General features: G+C 36.9%; 5 protein-coding genes and 1 long non-coding RNA gene across 6 annotated transcripts; 4 read left to right on the forward strand and 2 right to left on the reverse strand.

The window, feature by feature from the left end:
- Positions 1-1580: 1580 nt before the first annotated feature.
- Positions 1581-3768, reverse strand: LOC104716635 (rac-like GTP-binding protein ARAC3). The gene is made up of 7 exons (XM_087469992.1): positions 3099-3768; positions 2704-2791; positions 2490-2599; positions 2328-2391; positions 2166-2230; positions 1995-2060; positions 1581-1891 (listed from the first exon to the last, which is right to left on the reverse strand). Exons 1-7 carry the CDS (start codon positions 3195-3197, stop codon positions 1787-1789), a joined length of 597 nt encoding a protein of 198 aa, XP_087326118.1. The 5' UTR covers positions 3198-3768; the 3' UTR covers positions 1581-1786.
- LOC104716636 (beta-galactosidase 11-like) lies at positions 3763-8192 on the forward strand. The gene is made up of 17 exons (XM_010434055.3): positions 3763-4228; positions 4310-4405; positions 4502-4614; positions 4721-4787; positions 4885-4977; positions 5077-5220; positions 5310-5404; positions 5502-5607; positions 5710-5913; positions 6020-6187; positions 6283-6458; positions 6545-6651; positions 6725-6834; positions 6928-7038; positions 7128-7232; positions 7327-7821; positions 7899-8192. Exons 1-17 carry the CDS (start codon positions 4019-4021, stop codon positions 8031-8033), a joined length of 2535 nt encoding a protein of 844 aa, XP_010432357.1. The 5' UTR covers positions 3763-4018; the 3' UTR covers positions 8034-8192.
- A 470-nt stretch (positions 8193-8662) lies between these two features.
- LOC104716637 (L-ascorbate peroxidase 3-like) lies at positions 8663-11941 on the forward strand. The gene is made up of 9 exons (XM_010434056.3): positions 8663-9075; positions 9277-9401; positions 9692-9741; positions 10363-10428; positions 10522-10570; positions 10687-10769; positions 10869-10948; positions 11083-11185; positions 11597-11941. The coding sequence occupies exons 1-9, from the start codon at positions 8963-8965 to the stop codon at positions 11789-11791; spliced, it is 864 nt and encodes a 287-aa protein (XP_010432358.1). The 5' UTR covers positions 8663-8962; the 3' UTR covers positions 11792-11941.
- A 492-nt stretch (positions 11942-12433) lies between these two features.
- Positions 12434-14381, reverse strand: LOC104716638 (uncharacterized). Its single transcript, XR_756127.3, has 3 exons — positions 13846-14381; positions 13504-13609; positions 12434-13044 (listed from the first exon to the last, which is right to left on the reverse strand). It is a non-coding gene; the product is annotated as an uncharacterized LOC104716638 (long non-coding RNA).
- Positions 14382-16038: 1657 nt separating this feature from the next.
- LOC104716639 (transcription factor MYB32) lies at positions 16039-17434 on the forward strand. Its single transcript, XM_010434057.3, has 2 exons — positions 16039-16699; positions 16830-17434. The coding sequence occupies exons 1-2, from the start codon at positions 16437-16439 to the stop codon at positions 17401-17403; spliced, it is 837 nt and encodes a 278-aa protein (XP_010432359.1). The 5' UTR covers positions 16039-16436; the 3' UTR covers positions 17404-17434.
- Positions 17435-19615: 2181 nt separating this feature from the next.
- LOC104716640 (subtilisin-like protease SBT1.6) lies at positions 19616-22344 on the forward strand. The gene has a single exon (XM_010434058.3). The coding sequence runs from the start codon at positions 19838-19840 to the stop codon at positions 22142-22144; it is 2307 nt and encodes a 768-aa protein (XP_010432360.2). The 5' UTR covers positions 19616-19837; the 3' UTR covers positions 22145-22344.
- The last annotated feature ends 921 nt before the right edge of the window (positions 22345-23265 follow it).

Consider the following 23265-nt stretch of genomic DNA (forward strand, 5'->3'; position numbering starts at 1 on the left):
TATCAAGTAATCTTTAAAGTTAAGAAGAATATTAAAAGCCATTTTTTTTACAGTTTTTACCTGTAAGGAGTTTTATTGTGACAGTCTGTCTATATGAGATTTTTAAAATAATTTTAAATATATATGATTCTCAAAAACAGTTGACATATGATTCATATGATATCAATGACATATTATATCATAAATCAAGCTACCGACGCCTAGATATGGATTTATAGTAATCTCCTAGATTTGGTATTGTAACATTCATAACACATAATCAGAATAATATGGATACAGTGTTCTTAACATCGGTCTATACAGTCGCCTAGATATGATCTAAGATTCTATGTCGTCCATTTATTAACGAATCTTTCAGAAATTATTTGTTAAGTACTAGATCTTCTGTATAAGAAAACTTGATAGTTCTAGTTCATATTTATTTCCCAGCAATTTAATCATATACACCAAAAAAAAAAAAAAAAAAATTGTATCGACTATTTCACTAGCATGTGGATTTATGATTTTCACAAGAATGAATTATGCAAAACCTATTTTGACTACACATGAAAAGATTGTTATTTTATCTACTATATATATTACGTTACTAGTTATATTCGATTAATTTTTGTGTTTGGATGTAATAGACACTATAATGTTAAAAGAAAGCTACGAAGTATCATCACGTTTTATATTACAAATCAAATATGTATGCCATCGAAGAAAGTTGGTACGTACGAAAACATATTATAGTCTCTATTGTATTGTGATTGAACGGCTTATAATTAGGTGAATATTAGTTCACTAAACGTCCTGACACATAGCTGATATATTTTAATTAATTTGGTATTTGTGTGAACCGAATAAGTCTAGGGGGCAGTTATAGCAAAGAAAGAGATTGATTAACAAACGAGATTCGTTTGGTAAAGACAAGCCGAGCTCATCTCTATGATAAATCGAATAAGTTAACTCAATAATCATATCTCCAAGGGGAAAACGTCTACTCAATAATATCAATTATCAAAAGATTTGATGAAAATCAAATGTTAATATATTCACAAGTCTTATTAATAAAATAACATTTCTTATATATTTGTTGAAAGAGAAGGCGTTTTAATGATTTGTAAACCCTATAAAATAGTAAGTGCAGTGCCTCATTGGTCTCCAAGCATGTCCCAACAGATGTTTTCAAGGCTGTTAAAGTTTGAGGAAAACACTTCGGTACTGAAAATCAACAATACCAAAGTTCAAAGTTGGTGACTGCAAAGGAGGAGAATTGCAAGTTGGTATTGTCAAAGTACCTTTGGAACATTCTTGTCTTAGTTTTGGATTGATTGAACCAGCAAAACGTTATGCAATTCGATGGAATCAAACTTACAGACTTGCTCTGTTCGGAAAATATGAGTTTTGAACAAGAATTGGCAAACGAAGGTTGAGTTCTAAGTACAGTAGAAACAAAAAACAGTAAGAGGGTTCTTTATATTCATGTTGCAATCATCTCTGCAACAACAGTACCAATACTGGCTACTTCTGGATGAAACTACGTAAGAACTTAATTATAATCTAATCCTCAAACGATCTGTGTGAATCTAGGAAACAAATAAATCAAGCATTCGTGCTATATTTACAGATCAAAATGCAAACAAGAATACAAATACTTGTTACTAGTACTTCAACTTTGTCAAATTTTTCAGACTACAAACAACAGATTACTGATTCGTTGGGTAAACACAAGTTATGAAAAAAAGGAGAAAACAAAATACTTGTAGCTCTATTTCTCCTCTTGATTCCTTTCTTCTTGTTGAAATCACAGTATTGAACAACCTTTCTGAGATTTTCTCTTCTTCTTCTTCTTGTTTTTTGGTGGCTGGAGAACGACCTTGATAGCCGCATCAAACACCGCTTTTACATTCTGTTTAACAGATAATGGAAATGGGAAAAACATCAGCGGATTCAAATGGAGGTTTTGGACCAGTGGTAAGATTAGATAAAGATATGGACTCTAAAGTGGTTACCTGTTGAGTTTTTGCACTGCATTCGATATAAGCAGGTTCCCCAATCAGCTTCTTTAATTCTTCACCCTATTTTTGATACGATCAAATGATGAAAATTGTGGGGGGGGGGGGGGGGGGGGGGGGGGGGGGTTAACACGGAGGAATGCGTTATAATCAAGTGAGAAAAGGTACCTGAGCAGTAGAGATAGGCACAGCTCCAGGGTGCTCGGCAAAGAATTGCTTATCATCTCGAAGATCTGAAAGAGAGTCATCACAATATCAGAAAATTTCCCAAAACAGAGAAAATGGTAATGGGTTGGTTGATCAAGAGTTGGAGTTAAAAAAGAAACGAACCAAGCTTTGTTCCAACGAGGATGATGGGAACACCAGGAGCATAATGTCTCAGTTCAGGAACCCACTAAAAGCAAGAAACCAGATGGCTTCTATCAGAATCACTGAATGAGAATAAGATTTTAAAAAAGGAAACAAGTCTCTGGGGGTGACCAAAGATCAAACCTTTTTAGAAACATTTTCATAGCTAGCTTTGCTGACAAGTGAGAAAGCAAGTAAGAAGACATCAGCACCGCGGTAGCTCAAAGGTCTTAGTCTATTGTAGTCCTCTTGCCCTGTTTCACCGAGTCAAAAAACACAAATGACTAACTGGAAGAGGAAGAAGAAACTGAAAAGACAAAAGAAAGAACACCACAAATCCAAGGGAAACACAACTTGCCTGCAGTATCCCACAATCCCAAGTTGATAGTGTTCCCATCCACAATCACATTGGCACTGAAATTATCGAACACAGTTGGCACATAATCCTGTCACATCGAAAATCCCACTCTTAACATTAGCCACAAAGATCATAAAACAGATCACACATCCCAGAGAAACACTGCAAATTTTGCAATGGGATATATGAATAGCTGAGATTATCAAATCCTAAAAGATCACTACTACAGTACAATCACTCACTGAGATAGCAGAAAGAACAAGACTTTTAAGAAAACCCCAACAAATATACTCATAATAGAAGCACCCAACAACAAATCCAACTAAACCCTAAAGCTAAAAATTTCATCAAAATCAAAGTAAAAAAAAAAAAAGAAGAGAACTTTATAAACTAACCGTGGGGAAAGTGTTGCTAGTGTAGGAGATGAGAAGACAAGTCTTTCCAACAGCGCCGTCACCGACGGTAACACACTTGATAAACCTCGAAGCACTCATCTTTTCTCTTTCTTTCTCCTTCTTCAAAACTTCAAAAACCCTAATTTTATCACTGAATTGGGGATTTTAGAGAAACAGAGAGAGAGAGAGAGAGACAGTGAAGGGTTGGGTTCTTTAAAGAGGAAGAAGACAAAGAAATAGCTGCTGAAAAAAAGTCACTCTCCCAGACTAGAGTCTTCCTGCTCTTCCCTTCCCCTCACATGCACTTCAATTTCTTGGTCTCTCTTCTTCTTCTTTCTTACAAAATTTTAATAAACATTTTTTTGGTTAGCTGCTGCGTTACCCCAAAAACAGAGACCCTACCAAAATTTATGTGATGATATAAATAATTTAATTATTTTTTTTACAACTTATTTTAAAATAAACGTTAATACATTTTTTAAATTGAGAAATTTAAAGTCGATATTGTTTTAACCGATCACGGTAAGAAACATGTCTAGTTTTTTTTGTTGGTCAAAGAAAATTGGTTTTTTTCAGCATAATAGGCGAAGAATAGGGTAAAACAGACAAGTAAAAATAGTAAAAATAAAATAACAAGATACAAAATTTGGGGGAGAAAAAAAGAAGAAGAGAGAGTTTTAATGTTACAACGGTAGATTCTATTTCAGAACGCGTAAATTTCTCTGGAAACCTGAAAAGCAGAGTGCGAAACATTCTCTTATATCATTGCCTTTTTTCAAAGCTTGTTATTTGAGCTCTCCTTGTTTTTTTTTATTCCTCCGACAAGGACGAGGTTCCAATAGAACTTAGCTTCTTGTTCTTTCGACACACACACACACACAAAAAAAAAAAAAAAAAAAAAAAAAGAAGAGAGTTCATCAATGAGAAAACATTCTCTTGATCGATGGCTTTTAACAGCCGTTCTAGTGGTTCTCCTCTCTTCTTCATCCTCTTTCGCGGCCAAAAAGGACGCCAAGAAGAAGAAGAAGAGTAATAAGGAGGTGACTTACGATGGAACATCTTTGATCATCGATGGCAAAAGAGAGCTTCTTTACTCCGGCTCTATTCATTACCCTCGCAGCACTCCTGAAGTATTCACATATTCTCTGTTTTTCAAACACTTTTTTTTTTAATTCTGAATTCATATTGAATGTGATTTGGATTTGGTTTAGATGTGGCCAAGTATCATAAAGAGAGCGAAACAAGGCGGTTTGAACACGATTCAGACCTACACTTTCTGGAATGTACACGAGCCTGAACAAGGACAGGTAGTTAAAATACACAAATCGATTTATATAATACAAAACATGCATGCATGTATTCTATATAGGATTTTGTAACATAGTTTTTGTTGTTTTCGTTAGTTCAACTTTTCGGGACGAGCTGATTTGGTGAAATTCATAAAGTTGATTGAGAAGAATGGCATGTATGTGACCTTGAGGCTTGGACCGTTTATCCAAGCTGAATGGACTCATGGGTAATAATAATTCACTAAAAGCTTCTTATAGTTATGATTTCTCCTTTATTATTAACTTAAGTCATCTCCTCATTGTTTTACATTTTTTGTTGTTTTTAAATATCAGAGGACTTCCCTATTGGCTTAGAGAAGTTCCCGGAATTTTCTTCCGTACAGACAATAAACCATTCAAGGTATGTATATACATATAAAAAAAAGGACTAAAATGTTGAAATCATGTATGTGTGTTTTGTTACAAGTAAAAATATTTGACTAAAAATACTATTGCAGGAACATACAGAAAGGTACGTGCGGATGATACTCGACAAAATGAAGGAGGAAAAATTGTTTGCTTCACAAGGAGGCCCCATTATATTAGGACAGGTACGTGACTTAGAAAGAAATCTAATTTAATTGATTTGAGAAAATGTTATAAAATGATTTTTTTTTTTTGTAATCAATGTGATTATATAAAATTTGCAGATAGAGAACGAGTATAGTGCGGTTCAACGTGCATACAAACAAGACGGATTAAACTACATTAAGTGGGCATCAAAATTGGTGGACTCAATGAATCTCGGGATCCCATGGGTTATGTGCAAGCAGAACGACGCTCCTGATCCTATGGTAAAGTTTTTGTTTTAAGATTGTGTTTTGTTTGAAAAATGGAAGAAACTGTTAAAAAAAAAACTTTGAAAATTTTATGATGAATACAGATCAATGTTTGCAATGGAAGACACTGCGGTGATACTTTCCCCGGTCCTAACAAAGAAAACAAACCATCTTTATGGACAGAGAATTGGACTACTCAGTGAGTTTTTTTTTTTTTTTGGCTAAACTTAAAAATTGTAGAAACTTGAGTTTCATTCATACAAGTGTTAAAACATCTTGCGAATTACTTTTGATAGGTTCCGCGTGTTTGGTGATCCACCAACTCAAAGATCAGTAGAAGACATAGCTTTCTCTGTTGCTCGATTCTTTTCCAAGAATGGAAGCCACGTGAACTACTACATGGTATAATGGGCTCATTCCAATAAACCATCTTTGGAAATATTGCAAAAGTGAATTGTCCAAATTCTTAACATGTGGCTTTGTTATATTATAATGATTCTGTAGTACCATGGAGGGACTAACTTTGGAAGAACCTCTGCACATTATGTAACCACTCGATACTACGATGATGCACCCCTTGATGAATATGGTTTAGAAAAAGAGCCAAAGTTTGGTCATCTCAAGCAACTTCACAATGCTCTTAACCTCTGCAAGAAGCCACTTCTTTGGGGTCAGCCTAAAACTGAGAAACCTGGAAAAGATACAGAGGTACTATTAGCATCATATATGTACACATAAAAAGAAAAAAATAATATGATTCTTTCCAAAATAATTACGAGGATTTAACTAAGTTTTTTGGTATGTAATTAAACAGATTAGATACTACGAACAACCTGGAACGAAATCTTGCGCAGCTTTCTTGGCTAACAATAACACTGAAGCTGCAGAAACCATCAAATTCAGGGGGAGAGATTACGTGATAGCTCCTCGTTCCATTAGTATTCTTCCAGATTGCAAAACTGTTGTTTACAACACTGCACAGGTGAAGAAAAACATTAACATATTCCATTTTATTCGAGGAAACAAGAAAAGAGCATAGTTTTTAAAACGTTTTTTTGTTTGTTTGGATTGGACCAGATTGTTTCGCAACACACTGCAAGGAACTTCATGAAGTCTAAGAAGGCGAACAAGAAGTCTGATTTCAAAGTGTTCACTGAAACATTGCCTAGTAAACTCGACGGTGACTCTTACATACCCGTTGAACTCTACGGTTTAACTAAGGATAAGACAGACTACGGATGGTACACAACAAGGTAAAGACTCTATAATATGTTCATGGGACTGTATATATGTCAAATATAAAAGAAGAGAATCTTGAAATAAAAGTTTGCGTTTTCAGTTTCAAGGTTAATAAGAATGACTTACCTAAGAAAGGAGTCAAGACTTCTGTGAGGGTTGCTAGTCTTGGACACGCGTTGCACGTTTGGCTTAACGGAGAATACCTTGGTAACAATTGTTCTTAAATGATCAACAAAGTATAAAAATGAGCTATGTATACTAATGATATTGTTCTTACCAGGAAGTGGACATGGAAGCCATGAAGAGAAGAGTTTTGTTTTCCAAAAACCGGTTACAATCAAAGCAGGAGAGAATCATCTTATTATGCTTGGCGTTCTCACAGGATTCCCAGTAAGTAAATATAGTTCAAAATCTGAGTTTTAAGACCATATATAGATGAAGACATGTTTCATAAATGTTGTCTTTGATTTATTGTTCTTACAGGACAGTGGATCTTATATGGAGCATAGATACACTGGTCCTCGTGGTGTATCCATTTTAGGATTGACTTCTGGAACACTTGATCTCACTGAAAACAGCAAATGGGGAAACAAGGTTTAAAATCAATCTCTCAATTTCTATGTAGTTGTTTCACAACATTGAGTATATATCTTCTTGTTTTGATCCGGTTTCTCGATCTTAAGGTCGGTATGGAAGGTGAAAGACTCGGAGTTCACACCGAGGAAGGTTCAAAGAAGGTCAAATGGCAAAAATTCAACGGAAAAGCACCAGGACTCACATGGTACCAGGTAACAGAACAAAAAGATTGAGAAACTATATAGAATATTATATTGAAATGTTCTAATCATCTCTAATTATATTCACGAATGTGAAACATTGCAGACATACTTCGATGCACCAGAGAGCCTAAACGCAGCGGCGATTCGCATGAACGGAATGGGAAAAGGGTTGATTTGGGTGAACGGAGAAGGCGTTGGAAGATATTGGCAATCGTTCTTGTCTCCATTAGGTCAACCTACGCAAATAGAGTACCACATCCCTAGATCTTTCTTGAAACCCAAGAAAAACCATCTTGTTATATTCGAGGAAGAGCCAAATGTGAAGCCTGAGCTTATAGACTTTGTCATCGTCAACAGAGACACTGTTTGTTCTTATATTGGAGAAAACTACACCCCAAGTGTTAGACATTGGACTAGGAAGCAAGATCAGGTCCAAGCCATCACGGATAACGTGAGTCTCACAGCAACTCTCAAATGCTCAGGCACTAAAAAGATCGCAGCTGTTGAGTTCGCTAGCTTCGGAAACCCTATTGGTGTTTGTGGAAACTTCACTCTTGGCACTTGCAATGCTCCTATTTCAAAGCAAGTTGTTGAGAAGGTAATCATATTTTCCATTCTTGATGTACAATTCGCAGATTGTAGTAGAACTAACCAACCAAAAACATACTATTGCAGCACTGTTTGGGAAAAGCACATTGTGAGATTCCGGTGAACAAGAGCACGTTCGAACAAGACAAGAAAGATTCATGCAAGAACGTTGTGAAGATGCTTGCCGTTCAAGTCAAGTGTGGTCGTGGCAAGAAGAACTGAGGGTACAAATCATCATCATCACACTAAATTATATGGTTCGTGTATCGGGTTTAGTAGACCAATTTCAAAAAGTGTTGTGGCATCGAGTTTTTTGTCGTTTTGTTTGTATTTGATTTCTTAAATTTATCATCACTAATACACGAGTAAGATATTCGAATATAACTCAATCAGAAAACAACTGCATAACCCCCAAAAAAAAAAAATGTAGTTTTATCGAATGTTTTCATTTGTTTAATTAAGATTTAAATGCTCGCCGTTTAACAAATACTTTACAAACTCGCGTGCCGTTTTTTCTGATCTCACCTTTGTACTTGTTCTTCAGACAGACTTCCAAATTAGGTAAATAAACTAATGTTGCCGTTGCGATAAATTTCATCTCTCACCTCTTCGTGTGCACGTGTTTGTGTAGGAAAAGCGATCATATTCATCTATTGATTGGTGGATTAGCAAACTATGTATTTCACCTTATTTCTAAGTTTTCGTGCTTTTGTATCAAGACTGACTGGTGTGTTTAACTCGATTTTATTAGAAAGCGATGCTACGTGTTTAATAAGGCATGATTCGAATGTAAGCCAATGAGATCCACCGTGAATAACAACATTTTGTGTCATGATCTATCATCTATGCTTATCAAAACAAAAGAAAAGAAAAAAAAATCTTAAATAAGCGAATGAGGTCCATCGAAAGGTGTGGCTGAGGAAAACAGCAGATAACTGACACCGCCCATTCAAATCCCGTTTCTTATTGGGTGGCTTTATCTCTTTGGCCCAAACTTCAGTGTGTTGTTGTAACCAACTAAAACAAAAAAATCTTCACATCACAAACCCCCCCCCCCCCCCCCACCCCCTTGACCATTCTCTTCTTATTCTTATTCTTCTTCTTCATCGCTCTCTCTATACTCCTTCACCAATCCCAGACGAGTCGGAGCTATGGCGACGCCGATTGTTGACGCAGACTACTTGAAAGAAATCACCAAGGCTCGCCGTGACCTCCGCTCTCTCATCTCGAACAAGAACTGTGCTCCGATCATGCTCCGATTGGCGTGAGTTTTCGATTTCTTTTTTGGTTTTTTTCGATTCGCTTATGTTGAACTACTCTAGGTGTTTCGTGTTTTAGAACCTGTGGAAATCGCTCGATTGTTAGTTAGGAACTTAGGATGTAGAAATCGCTTGATCTTGTTTGATTGTTTTACAAAGTGTTGATTATGTTGTTGTTGTATCTCATCTGGTTTTTGTGAAAAAAGATGGCACGATGCTGGAACCTATGATGCTCAATCGAAGACTGGTGGACCTAATGGCTCTATCAGGAACGAAGAGGAGTACTCTCATGGTGCCAACAATGGTTTGAAGATCGCTCTCGATCTCTGTGGTAGGGTTTTGATTCTGTTATTGTAGATTCGTTTTCTGGACGATTTCTCTTCGGCTGCTCTTTCTTTGTTCCTCACTTTCGTTGGTGATGAGAGATTACTCTTTAGGCATAGTCCGTGGGTTAGATTGTTTTTGAAATTTGGATAACCAATACTGTGCTCTCATGTGATGTATCCTTTTTATCTTATGGTTTATGAAGAACACTGTTCAAAACTATTCCATTATGTTTTTTTTTTTTTTGAAATGGACTTTGAATTGTTTAGTTATGAGATCTTATCTTTCATGTTTCAGAGGGAGTTAAAGCTAAGTATCCCAAAATCACATACGCAGACCTATATCAGGTAAGGTTCTAACAAAGTTAAAGACTGAATTAAATCCAAAAATGATGTTAAAATTCTCTGGAACTTGTACTCCCCGTGTCTCATTGAATCATCCCATGGTTTAGCTTGACTTTGTCAATTTGTTTCAAGAAAGAGAGATGGACTATGTTGTTCAAGTAGAAACGTTTTCTCTTACAGTAGAAACTAGATTCAAGTTAAGTAAACACTCAAGAAGGAGATTGTAACAATACCTCAAGCTATCTCTTCCATGCTAGGGTATATGCTTCATGGTCGCCCAGAATAAATCTTCCTATTTTTGTTCTTCCTGTAATTCTTGACTTTTAATTCCTGAATTTTTCATGACCAGTAGGTTTGGTAAATTTAGCAATTAGTTTTGTGATATTGTCTACCCATCTGTGTTACTGACTTGAGACTTAGATAGTAGAATTCACCAATCCGTCGCTTGCACCTATATTACATTTTCCATCACTGTTTGTATTGTTGTTTGTCCAGTTTTTTCTTTGGTCAGTAATGTCGAGGCTTGATATATGAATATGCCCAGAAGAAGTTTCCAATTGGAGCAGCAGTTTAATAGCAATCAAGTTTTGGATCTGAATAATCTAGATATTTCTTGTGTTTCAGCTTGCTGGTGTGGTAGCAGTTGAGGTTACTGGTGGACCTGACATCAACTTCGTTCCTGGGAGAAAAGTATAGTTTCTCATTTTTGGAGACATTATAGCAGTTTACCAGTTTTAGCGATGAAGCAAATAACCGTAAATACTGTATGTTTCTTCTTGATAGGATTCAAAGGTCTCCACCAGGGAAGGAAGACTTCCTGATGCTAAACAAGGTACAATAAATCTTATTTCTATATTTTATAGGAAACTTTGATTTTCTCTATTAAAACTTTAAATCATGGAATTGGAAGATCTTCTCTATGAATTTACCTTGTTTATATGTCTGTAGGTTTTCAACATCTAAGAGATGTATTCTACCGCATGGGAGTATCTGATAAGGATATTGTGGCACTCTCAGGGGCTCATACTCTGGTATATTCATTGGTCACTTACTTAAATTCCGCTGTTTTTTTTTTTTGTTTAACAAATAAACCGCAATGTATGTGCTTATGACCACTTTTTGGTGTTTAGGGAAGGGCTCATCCAGAGAGGTCAGGCTTCGATGGAGCATGGACTGAAGAGCCTCTGAAGTTTGATAACTCCTACTTCGTGTAATCTTCATTTCTTTATCCTCAGAGATTTTTGTTTGTTTGTGTTTCCAAGAAGAACAAGCAGCAAACAAACTGCTTCTTTACTACAGGATCTGTTTAACCCATGAATAAATAATGCTGGTTTTGGTAACCAGGGAACTGCTGAAAGGAGAATCAGAGGGCTTGTTGAAACTTCCAACTGACAAGACTTTATTGGAAGACCCGGAATTCCGTCGTTATGTTGAGCTCTATGCAAAGGTAAAATAAACTGGAATTCGTCTATATCTCTTTAACCATTTGTTTCTTGCTTTGCTATGTCAAGGACATAACTCTATTTCATGTATTGATTTCACATACTCACCGAACCCTCAAGCACAGAGAATCACAAATCAAGATATATATGGTTTTGTTCTAGAGAACCCCATATCTATGGTTGCTGAGGTTGCAAACTGAAAGTATGAACACGCTTATGAATTCTTATTATCTTATCACGGTGTTCTTCATGTTTGTAGTCAACTAAAATCAGCTTTTCTAAGAACTATGATTTTGTTTCTTGATTGATGATTCAATGTTTTGATTATGAACTGCATATATAGTGGTATATCCCATTTGCCCTGTGTTTCTGTTGTTGGATGTTATTTTTGACAAGTTCTACTGGGTTGTAAACAGGATGAAGATGCATTCTTCAGAGACTACGCTGAATCTCACAAGAAACTCTCTGAGCTTGGTTTCAACCCAAGCTCCTCAGGGGGAAAAGCGGTTGCTGACAGCACGATTCTGGCACAGAGCGCGTTCGGGGTTGTGGTTGCTGCTGCGGTCGTGGCCTTTGGTTACTTTTACGAAGTTCGGAAGAGGATGAAGTAAATGGAATAGGAGGAAAAAACTTATCACATGATAATACCCTATTTTGTTGCTACAATACAATATGCTAAACTCTTTTATTAATCCACGACCATACTGTTTTGTAGTAAGAAAAAAGTCAAATAATAATTTGGGGGCTAAAATTGATCTTAATTCATGGTAGCGTAACTGTTTCATCACAAACGTTCGTTACCATTAAATGATTGATTATTAATGTGCTACAAGATTTGTGGATAGATTAGATATCTACCAAAGATCGGTCGATATCTCCAAAGTGGGACATAACCTGAAAACTGTACCTAACCTAACCTTTTGGTAGGTTTAGTTAGGTAGGAAGCTTCTTTGAAATTAAAATCTTGGTGTTTTTTGTTTTTTTTTCCTTTTCGTTTCCTTTCGTATTTTCATTTAAGGAGGTTAATAGTATAGAACGCTGGTAGCACAGTTAGAGCATCATTAGTAAGGGGTACTCTCCAAGTTAATCTCAAATTAATTAAACATATAATTAATACTAATTTAAGTAAAGTAATCCTAAGAGTATTTTTAATTTTTAATTTGTGTTTAGTAATTATCAACTTTAATAATATAAAATGATAAAACAATTATTAAACTTTTTATATTACATAAAACTTTGGAATCTTAAACATATTTAACAAACTTTGGAATATTAAACATATTTTACAAAATTCAAAATAGTTCAAATATTTTACAAAATTTGAAATATTAAACATATTAGGTAAGCCGTTGATTCTCTGATTCTTGAGAAGAGATTGTGATCAGAAGAGTCCTCAAACACATCGTTTAGCCGTTGATTCTCTGATTCTTCCAATTCAGTGGAAAGATATCTCAAGCTCCCTGCTATTGGTTCCTCTGTTTTCTCCTCTTCTGTTTCTTCAGGTCCATGGGTGTTGTTTTTGTTGGCTGGTCTTTGAGAACCCTCCATTAATATAATATCTCCCAAGGTTAAAGCTTCCTTAGAGACACTTCTTGATGTAGCTACTACAACCCCCGATGCCACTTTGCAATCATCTTGTTGAATAAGAACTTATCCGGCATCATAGGCACACCCTCATCGACACATACATCCTTGACAACGTTAAAAGTAACCTCCTCGTCGTTACTAACTACGACCGTCTCAGGCAATTTGCGAGCCATTACATTCTTGTCCATATAGAAAACCAAATGATCGTTGTCCAGGATCTTTACTTCAGTATTTGCTTCGCTACTCTCTATCAAGTTTCCAAACACATGATCTTTGTCTGTAGTCACACGAGAGAAACAAGCCACTTGGTTGAGAAATCCATTGTTAGAGACATATTTGAGAAATCTTGATGAATGGCCAAAGACTTAGGGAAAAGAATGTGACTTCAATTATTTTTGGCAAAGGTTACACAAGCTTTTGATTAAACAAATACACAGCAACATCTAATCATCAAAATATTTTACATGAAGATCACTGATAATTGAAATTATTTTGTAACAATAACAAAATCTAACAACTGAAAAATCTCAGAAAATAAAATTACAAACGTTATACTAAACAATGGAATCACTGGCTAAGACCTAGAATTTGAGAAGAGTAGGCTAAAAATGAATCAACCCACCTTAGTACAGATAAATACCCTGAACTAAAACTTTAACCTAACATTAACGGCTAAAACCAGTATATATATATATATATATATGAAGCAGAAAACAACCAGGAGAGACACACTCACCATCCATTAGTTCAGTGGCAATCGTTGAGAAGAGGAGAGCAAGCTAGTGCTGACATAGAAGACGAAGAAGAAGTCATGATCTTGTTCTTGTGGCCATTTGAGAGAGCTATATATCAATTGCAAACATAGAAGACGAAGAAGAAGTCATGACTTTTTTTATTTTGGATTTTCTCATTAAGATTCGGGTTCTAAGATCCAAATCCAATAAGACACACATCTATTACAGAAAACGAATCACAGATAACAAAAACAAAGAAACCCTAGAAAGCAGAATTAAGGAGAGATGTCCTACCAAGAGAATCCAGATTTTAGATAATAGTTGTCGGATATTACGTTACTTACATGGAGGAATTGAACATGGACATTTGTGATCTCTGTCACCCCCGGAAACCTCCGCCGTCGTTTGTCTTCAGAACCGAATCGTCAACATCTTAGGGTTACACCGCTTGTTCTTCGCCATCGCCTCTACTTGCCATCATCATCCTCCATATTTAGCCGGAAACTTCATCAGATTCGGTCTGAATCGACGCCTAATCATGATCTTCGCAAGAATCGCCACCCAAATCGCCTTTGTCTCGACAGAGGAGAGAGAGAGACTCGGAAAGATTAAAAAAAAAAAATTATCTTTTATATTTTTTCTGGAACCAATGGCAAAACGCCACGTCGCGTTTCTCAGGGTGTTGCTTCAGTTGCTATTAGAAGCAGCGATACTCTCTCAAATGGACTCGAAAATGGGTTTTATATCTATTTTTGGGGCCCAACAAGAGAGTAACTTAGAGAGTATTCACCACTAATGATGGTCTTAGCAACTCGACTGGCTCGCTCAAATGGCATCTAATGGAAATACTGTTAGAATTTGGATGGTATCGGTATGATACATTGTAAAAGTCGTATAGTGTTGTTATGTATTAAGAGTTTTTTGGTGTGTGAACGAACAACAAATCACATGTATACTCTCTATCCAAGTATTCACTTTCTAACTTGACTAAATAAAATAATATTATTATTATTATTATGTCGGTAGGAGGAGTTCAGAGGTAAAATGTACACCATGAAATATACCAAACTCTTCTTTTTAAGATTGTCTTTCAGGTATCAAACAAACTTTCACCAATAAAAGCTTCTTTCCTTTTCCAAATAAAGAACTCCAAACAAGAATATAAAACCCACAATCATTATTCGATATGTTTTTATCAATACTTCTTCTTTCAAAATAAAATCCCGTTTGCTACCAAAGCTTTTTTCATAGTATATGTTTGCTTTTTCCTATATTGTAACATGGAGTAATAACTTACCTTAAACAAATTTACCAAATTGCTTATCTTATCCACTCTATTTTTCCATGTCATGACCGCAAAAATTTATGAATATGTTTTACATTAAATGTCAAGAACAACTGATGCAGATAATATTATATTAATTGTGAAAATCGTGGCTAAATTGGTTGGACGTTACGAGAAATAGGAAACTTTTGAATTAATGAAAAAGAAGATAAAGGAATTAATTAAAAGGATTGGGGGTACTAAAAATGGTAGTTGAGGCAAGTAAAAAGGTCACGTGTTTGGGGAAATCATTAAAGGAGAAGGAGAAAACAGGTACAACTCCACTCTCTCTCTCTCTCTCTCTCTCTCTCTCTCTCTCTCTCTCTCTCTCTCTCTATTTTTCCCATTAGGCTTTACAAACTCCATGTGATGTTTCACCCTCCACACTTACTAATGTTTTCATGGCATTTTAAGTTTATATACTAGTATGTATTTTGTTGAATGAAACGATTTGTGAAATGTTAAAGGACATCACTACTAGCTTTTGCTGTTCTTAGCAATCTTTTCTATTAACTTTTAACAAACAAACAAACAAAAAATGTGTTTGTAACTTACTTACCATCTATATATATTATTTTGTTGTAGCCAAATCTATACCAAACCACACCCAAATTTAATTTAACGTCACTTTCCCTCAAAACCAAACTTGTTTGTGCCTTCTAGACTAATAATCCTCCTAGATAAATTCTTTGAATTCAAGACAGCCAACGACGCAGGAAAGTGAAAAAAGAAACTATGAACCTATAACCATAACAAAAAAAAAAAAAAAAAACTATGAACCTAAACAAATAATACGTAACCAACATGTTTTTTATTTTCTCTTTTGCATAGCACTTTGGATGCTCTTCACAACCTCCTTACCAAACTCACTATGACAAATACTATTTTCTCATTATGTAACATAAATGTCCATAATTCTTGAATTAAATTCGAGGCAGTACGAAAACCATCCTACTTTGCCCAAAAATAGTATATCTCACCAAATTATTATTTACGTATTTGTAATATGTAAGAAAATGAAATGAACCTGATTTTTACCATCCAATTACTTTAAAAAGAAAAATATGATTAAAAATTTAGGAGAATTTAAAAATAGCTATAGAAAAATGTGAAGTATTATTGTTATTGATCACTGTTTACAACAAAACGCATGTCGCCATTCAAAAGTCGAACGTGTATATATAAATATAAGTATATAGTAACGTTATATCATAAATATGGTTTCACACCAACTACTTTGCTAGGCTCACTCATAAGTACAGCTAGCTAAGACAGACTCAAGTTTGAAAAATAAAAACCCTCAGTGTTTTCCCATTGAGATGGTGAACTGAAGAAGATCGTGTGAATGTTGCAGTTTATAGCTTTTGATCCATAACACAAAAAAAAAAAAAAAAAAAACAAATGACACAATTTTAAAAGAAAAGAGAAACGGAGCCCACTAGCCACTCCTTCAAACGTGTCTTACCAACTCTCTTCTAGAAACAAAATTAGGCTTCACCTTCCTCCTCCAACCTCTCTCTCTCTCTCTCTCTCTCTCTCTGTCTCTCAAACCATCTCCCCATAAAACCCTAATTTCATCATCACACGAGTCAGAAGAAGAAGAAGAAGAAGATGGGGAGGTCACCTTGCTGCGAGAAGGACCACACGAACAAAGGAGCTTGGACTAAGGAAGAAGATGATAAGCTCATCTCTTACATCAAAGCTCACGGTGAAGGTTGTTGGCGCTCTCTTCCTAGATCCGCCGGTCTTCAACGGTGTGGCAAAAGTTGCCGTCTCCGCTGGATTAACTATCTCCGTCCTGATCTCAAGAGGGGTAATTTCACCCTCGATGAAGATGATCTCATCATCAAACTCCATAGCCTTCTCGGGAACAAGTGAGTCACACAACAAATCCTCTGTTTTTTTTTTAACAATCCTCTGTTTTTCTTAAAGGTCTGTTTTTTTGAACAATCCTCTGTTTTTCTTAAAGGTCTGTTTTTTCACAATCCTCTGTTTTTTTTTAAGGTGGTCTCTTATTGCGACGAGGTTACCGGGAAGAACAGATAACGAGATTAAGAATTACTGGAATACACATGTGAAGAGGAAGCTATTAAGAAAAGGGATTGATCCAGCGACTCATCGGCCGATCAACGAGACTAAAACTCCTCAAGATTCGTGTGAATCTAGTAAAACAGAGGACCCTCTTGTCAAGATTCTCTCTTTCGGTCCTCAACCGGAGAAACAAGAAAATTTCGGGGAGGAGAGAGCTCAGAAGGGACTGATTTGCAAAAAGGATAGAGTTGAGTACTCAGGAAGATGTCTAGATTTGAATCTTGAGCTTAGGATAAGCCCGCCATGGCAAGACCAGCTCCAGGATGAGACGAACATGCGGTTCCAGAGAGAAAAGCGTCTGTGTACTGCGTGCCGTTTTGGATTGGGGAACGTGAAGGAGTGTAGCTGTGATAATGTGAAATGTCAAACAGAGGACAGTAGTAGCAGCAGTTATTCTTCTAGCGACATTAGTAGTAGCATTGCTGCTTATGACTTCTTGGGTCTAAACACTAGGGTTTTGGATTTTAGCTCTTTGGAAATGCAATGAAATGAAATACTATATAAAAGAAAATTTAATAGCTGTGAATTGTGATATTAAAATTTTACAGACTCCTTCATGGTTCTCAAGTTCAACCCTTTCTACTAATTATTTGTTTATGCGTATATATACAACATACAAGTTGTCAGGATCTGTCATCGTATTTGATAATCTACTAAAAAGATGTGAAAATTTTCGAAGTTATTTCAAGTGTCGAATGTTATTTGAGTGTAATGGTTACGTGACAAGACATACACTCTACTCGATTTCTCAACCCAAATGTTTGAAAAGAAAACGTTGTGATGGTTATTCCCAAGAGATTTGACATATCGATGAAGTGGATAAGCTGTGTAAGGATGAGAAACGTGAGAACGATTGAAAGTTTTCTTCTTCTTCTGTTCATTGTAACCTTTAGGCATATTCCGTTTAATTAATGTTGAGTACTAATTCAAAGCATACACTGTGTTGGTAAAATGTCTTTATCAAATGAATGTTTTTATTCGCTAGATTTAACAAAAGTCACTAAACTTATTTCCAAAACCATACAAATATATATAAAAGAAATTAACGACTGTGTGTGGTCATTCTTCCAAAAAATATGTATGTAGAAAAAAAGACTTCAACCTAAAAGTTTTGTAGTTTAGTCTGTATCATCTACTATGCTACTATGCTAGTAGTGGGTATAGTGGCTTTACATGTTTTAAGTTATAGTGTTTAAAATATGTAACAAAATTTCAAGAAATATGTTAAAGAGTGAAACAGTATCAAAATAGAGATATAAGAGATGTATCGATCTTGACCTAACTTGATGGATATTTTCATATAAACAGAAGAGCGCAAAATCTAAATTCATGATTGGGATTCATCTATGTGACAAACAAAATGTTCAGATCAATTTTGTAAAAGATTCCCAATAAGCTTTATATGCTGAATCAGTAAAAGATGAATGAGTACTCTCTTATTTAGTGACGCCTAAACTAAACACACCACAACTCGACACAAACAATCTTTTAAGTCTTTCATGACCATCAAATTTATTCATCGGAAAAAAAACTCACCAAAAAAACCACAACCCTAAACCTACTACAACTTTTTATACAGAGATCAATATGACAGAATTGAGGCAGATGAGCTAGAAATCAAAACAAATCACACAAGATGATGACACCTTTGCATGAATGTTATAAATGAAAAGTTAATAATAATTGTATGAGCCACACTTGTATGACCAAACTTAAAAGGAAACGAAGAGGATTACACGTTTTTAATTGAGCCTATAGCCGAATAAATAAATGGCCTACTAAGGTAGATAAATGATAAATGAGTAGCCCAATGCACACCTTATGGGCTTTTAAACATTGGGATCTCCCGCTGGGTCCGTCCGTGGTCATGCCTAAAACAAGAATTAAAATATAATGTTATATCTTCAGAAGCTAAATTATAGCCGTTGTATAATCGACGAATATAGTAATAATATATGGAGGATCACAAAAAGTCTCTGTTACGTCGCTTTAATTGTCCAATTGCAGCCACTCAGATTCTCTCTGCTTAACTCAGCGCTCCTCCACCAAGAAAACCATCCACTACTAGTAGTAGTAAGTAGTAACTAAATGGAGACAAGAAATACAAATTCAAATTTTTGTAATCAACACTTAAAAAGCCTACTAATCAACCTGCTAATAGTAGCACAGAGATGTAGTGAGTTTAATAGTATAATATTATCAGAGGTACTTCAGACTTGACATTGATGATTTTCGAGGAACAAATCGACCGTTAGAAGTGGATCATCATATTCATTAATTAGAGTTACGATGATCTCACATGCATGTGATTGTGATCACACCTTTCCTGGAGAAAAGTGACTTCCGCAGTTCCGATGTCCACTTTTGTCAAACCAATATTGCAGTATCTCACTTAAAAACGCTATCGTTTCATTAATATCCCTTGTCCACAACCACAAAAAAACACCTTCTACGTATCTCATTTATTCATGCGTAAATGTACCTAAATATTACTCTAGTGTGATTAAAAACTAAACATTATTAGTACTCCATCACAAACAATTTATTCAAATAAATGACACAACAACACACACGCCAATTTATTTGCATTATTTATTTTTCAGACTTATGTTGTCGTTATTTCTATTTATATTTATGTTCATGTTATATAAAAAAATATATATATACATGGAATTTATCTAAATTGTATTTTTGTGGCTACTATTATTGCCAAGAATCATACTAGCGACATAGTACTAGGAATATTATTGCTGAATAGATAGATGATTAACAGAGAAGTAAACTAAACAATTTCTTAATCAAAAACACAAATAAAATGATAGTATTTTTTGCCTTTATAATTATGAGAGAACCAATGTCATGTCGGTAAAACAAAACCCCTCTCCCACTCACTTCACTCCCTCTCTCCCACAACTCCTTCAATGGCTTCCTCCTCCTCCATCATCGCGGTTCTTCTTCTCTTTCTCTCTTCCCCGTTCATCTCCTTCGTTGCTTCTCAGTCAGCCGCTAAGACTTTCATTTTCCGCATCGATGGTGGATCTATGCCTTCTATTTTCCCGACGCACTACCACTGGTACAGCACCGAGTTCGCCGAAGAATCTCGAATCCTTCACGTCTACCACAACGTCTTCCACGGCTTCTCCGCCGTGATTACTCCCGACGAAGCCGATAACCTCCGTAACCACCCGGCGGTTCTCGCTGTTTTCGAAGATAAGCGTCGTGAGCTTCACACTACACGCTCTCCTCAGTTCTTAGGTCTACAGAATCAGAAAGGACTCTGGTCGGAATCCGATTACGGATCAGACGTTATCATCGGCGTTTTCGATACCGGAATCTGGCCGGAGAGAAGAAGCTTCTCAGATCTCAACTTAGGTCCGGTTCCGAAACGGTGGAGAGGCGTATGCGAATCCGGAGCCAGATTCGGTCCTCGGAACTGTAACCGGAAAATCGTCGGAGCTAGGTTCTTCGCTAAAGGACAACAAGCCGCCGTGATCGGAGGAATCAACAAAACCGTTGAGTTTTTATCTCCGCGTGACGCCGATGGACACGGCACTCACACTTCCTCAACCGCCGCTGGACGTCACGCTTTCAAAGCCAGTATGTCCGGTTACGCCTCCGGTGTAGCCAAAGGCGTTGCTCCAAAAGCTCGTATCGCCGCCTACAAAGTCTGTTGGAAAGATTCCGGTTGTCTCGATTCCGATATCCTCGCCGCCTTTGATGCCGCCGTATACGACGGCGTCGACGTTATATCGATCTCGATCGGCGGAGGAGACGGGATCACTTCGCCGTATTACCTCGATCCGATAGCGATCGGCTCCTACGGCGCCGCGTCGAAAGGAATCTTCGTCTCTTCCTCCGCCGGAAACGAAGGACCTAACGGTATGTCAGTTACGAACCTCGCGCCGTGGGTGACCACCGTTGGTGCTAGCACTATCGATCGGAATTTCCCGGCGGATGCGATTCTCGGCGACGGACATCGTCTCAGAGGCGTGTCTCTTTACGCCGGCGTGCCGTTAAACGGTCGTATGTTTCCGGTGGTTTATCCCGGTAAATCGGGAATGTCGTCGGCGTCTCTATGTATGGAGAACACGCTCGACCCGAAGCATGTGAAGGGTAAAATAGTAATTTGCGATAGAGGAAGCAGTCCACGTGTAGCGAAGGGATTGGTTGTGAAGAAAGCAGGCGGCGTCGGGATGATTCTCGCAAACGGCGCATCCAACGGAGAAGGATTAGTCGGAGATGCTCATCTTATCCCAGCCTGCGCCGTTGGATCAAACGAAGGAGATAGGATCAAAGCATACGCTTCTTCACATCCTAATCCTGTTGCTTCCATTGATTTCAGAGGAACTATAGTTGGGATTAAACCGGCTCCGGTTATTGCTTCTTTCTCCGGTAGAGGACCTAACGGATTAAACCCGGAGATTTTAAAACCGGATTTGATTGCTCCCGGAGTTAACATCCTCGCCGCGTGGACCGACGCTGTTGGACCTACAGGTTTGCCGTCGGATCCAAGGAAAACAGAGTTTAACATTCTCTCAGGTACTTCAATGGCGTGTCCTCACGTGAGTGGCGCGGCGGCGCTACTCAAATCCGCTCATCCGGATTGGAGCCCCGCCGCTATTAGATCGGCTATGATGACGACGACGAACCTCGTCGATAACTCTAACCGTTCGTTAATCGATGAATCCACGGGCAAATCAGCTACGCCTTATGATTACGGGTCGGGTCATTTAAATTTGGGCCGGGCTATGGATCCGGGTCTTGTTTACAATATAACCAACGATGACTACATCACGTTTCTTTGCTCGATCGGGTATGGACCAAAGACGATTCAAGTGATCACAAGAACGCCGGTGAGATGTCCGACGAGGAGGAAACCGTCACCGGGGAATTTGAATTACCCGTCGATCACGGCGGTGTTTCCTACTTCGAGAAGAGGATCGGTGAGCAAAACCGTTATACGGACGGCGACGAACGTGGGGCAGGCGGAGGCGGTTTATCGGGCGAGGATAGAGTCTCCGAGAGGAGTGATGGTGACGGTGAAACCGCCTAGGCTAGTGTTTACTTCGGCAGTTAAGAGAAGGAGTTATGCGGTTACAGTGACGGTTGATACAAGGAACGTTGTGTTGGGAGATACAGGTGCTGTGTTTGGTTCGGTCACGTGGTTTGATGGTGGGAAACACGTGGTTAGGAGTCCCATTGTGGTGACCCAAATGGACTCGTTGTAAAATGTGGTCATGACTCATGATCGTGTGTAAAACCCTTATGTGAGATGAGAGGTGTAGCAATAACTGTAGAATTTTGAGTAAGCGCTTCATTATCTAAATGTTTTTGTGTTTTTATCTTTTTTTCCTAATGATATTATTATATCCTGTTTATGTTTTTTTTTTTTTATATAAGGAAAATGATAGGAAAAAACGTTTAAATATTTGTCTTGATCATAAATAAATAAAAATTCATGAAGGCAAAATAAAAATGGAGGTTGAAAGATGAATGATGTACAAATTTATCGAATCATTGTACCAGAACAATTCAAGACCCCAGATTTACAGGCATCATAATGATATAGAAGATGATTGATTTCGACATGGGAAAGATAGATGATTGATTTGAGCAAAGTGGCATAAGCATGGTCCATAGATAGATGGAATACATATTTTATATCTATGGAATACATATTTTATATATATGCTTTGACGTTTATTTGTGTTCCCACCCTAAAATTTACTATATTTTAACCAGCAAAAATGGGCAGTGAGGACCCATTTCTTTGAATTTTATAAAAATCGGTAGTAATTTCCTGAATTTTGAGAAAAATTTGCATGTACTTTGCCTGAATGAAACAAAAGGATGTGATTATGCACACACATTTCAGGATGGACCTAATTCTGTCGTCAACACACACAAATGAAAATTTTGTTTTGATAAAATCCCCATGCCATTACCAGCATCCAACTAACTATTTGATATTTTTGGTCATACAACAAAATTTAGATTTCTTAAAGCGGGTGACCAATATTGTGTCTATGGATTAGAGAAGGAAAAATAAAACTTTAATCTCTCATGCATTTATCATAAAAATATTTCAATCACTCGCCATATATTTATATGAGAAACAAAAAAAAACTGCCAAAGTGTGTGTGGATTTTTGGAAGATAACAAAAATTCGACTTCTATGTGGGACGAAGAAGATTGAGAGTTTTGGTGGACCTCTTACACTTACAACCTTGGGGTCCATTGTGACAGGCTAGCCAGCGCCCGGTATCAATTACAAAAACTACAATTATTATTCACACATGTAAAGTAAAAACCTTTTATTTCAACCGTAAAAGTTGTAAGCTTTTTTAAA

Source organism: Camelina sativa, chromosome 10 (genome assembly GCF_030686135.1).
Source record: "Camelina sativa cultivar CO46 ecotype springtype chromosome 10, ASM3068613v1".
NCBI classification, from domain to species: Eukaryota; Viridiplantae; Streptophyta; class Magnoliopsida; order Brassicales; family Brassicaceae; genus Camelina; species Camelina sativa.

Coding starts and splice junctions, on each gene's coding strand:
- LOC104716636 (XM_010434055.3), top strand. CDS start 4,019: ATGAGAAAACATTCTCTTGATCGATGGCTTTTAACAGCCGTTCTAGTG. Junction 5,405..5,501: donor ACAGAGAATTGGACTACTCA/GTGAGTTTTTTT, acceptor TACTTTTGATAG/GTTCCGCGTGTTTGGTGATC. Junction 7,822..7,898: donor CAAAGCAAGTTGTTGAGAAG/GTAATCATATTT, acceptor ATACTATTGCAG/CACTGTTTGGGAAAAGCACA.
- LOC104716639 (XM_010434057.3), top strand. CDS start 16,437: ATGGGGAGGTCACCTTGCTGCGAGAAGGACCACACGAACAAAGGAGCT. Junction 16,700..16,829: donor CATAGCCTTCTCGGGAACAA/GTGAGTCACACA, acceptor TTTTTTTTTAAG/GTGGTCTCTTATTGCGACGA.
- LOC104716640 (XM_010434058.3), top strand. CDS start 19,838: ATGGCTTCCTCCTCCTCCATCATCGCGGTTCTTCTTCTCTTTCTCTCT.
- LOC104716637 (XM_010434056.3), top strand. CDS start 8,963: ATGGCGACGCCGATTGTTGACGCAGACTACTTGAAAGAAATCACCAAG. Junction 9,402..9,691: donor GATCGCTCTCGATCTCTGTG/GTAGGGTTTTGA, acceptor TTCATGTTTCAG/AGGGAGTTAAAGCTAAGTAT. Junction 10,949..11,082: donor TTTGATAACTCCTACTTCGT/GTAATCTTCATT, acceptor TTTGGTAACCAG/GGAACTGCTGAAAGGAGAAT.
- LOC104716635 (XM_087469992.1), bottom strand. CDS start 3,197: ATGAGTGCTTCGAGGTTTATCAAGTGTGTTACCGTCGGTGACGGCGCT. Junction 2,600..2,703: donor GGGATTGTGGGATACTGCAG/GCAAGTTGTGTT, acceptor TCGGTGAAACAG/GGCAAGAGGACTACAATAGA. Junction 2,061..2,165: donor TGCCTATCTCTACTGCTCAG/GTACCTTTTCTC, acceptor TATCAAAAATAG/GGTGAAGAATTAAAGAAGCT.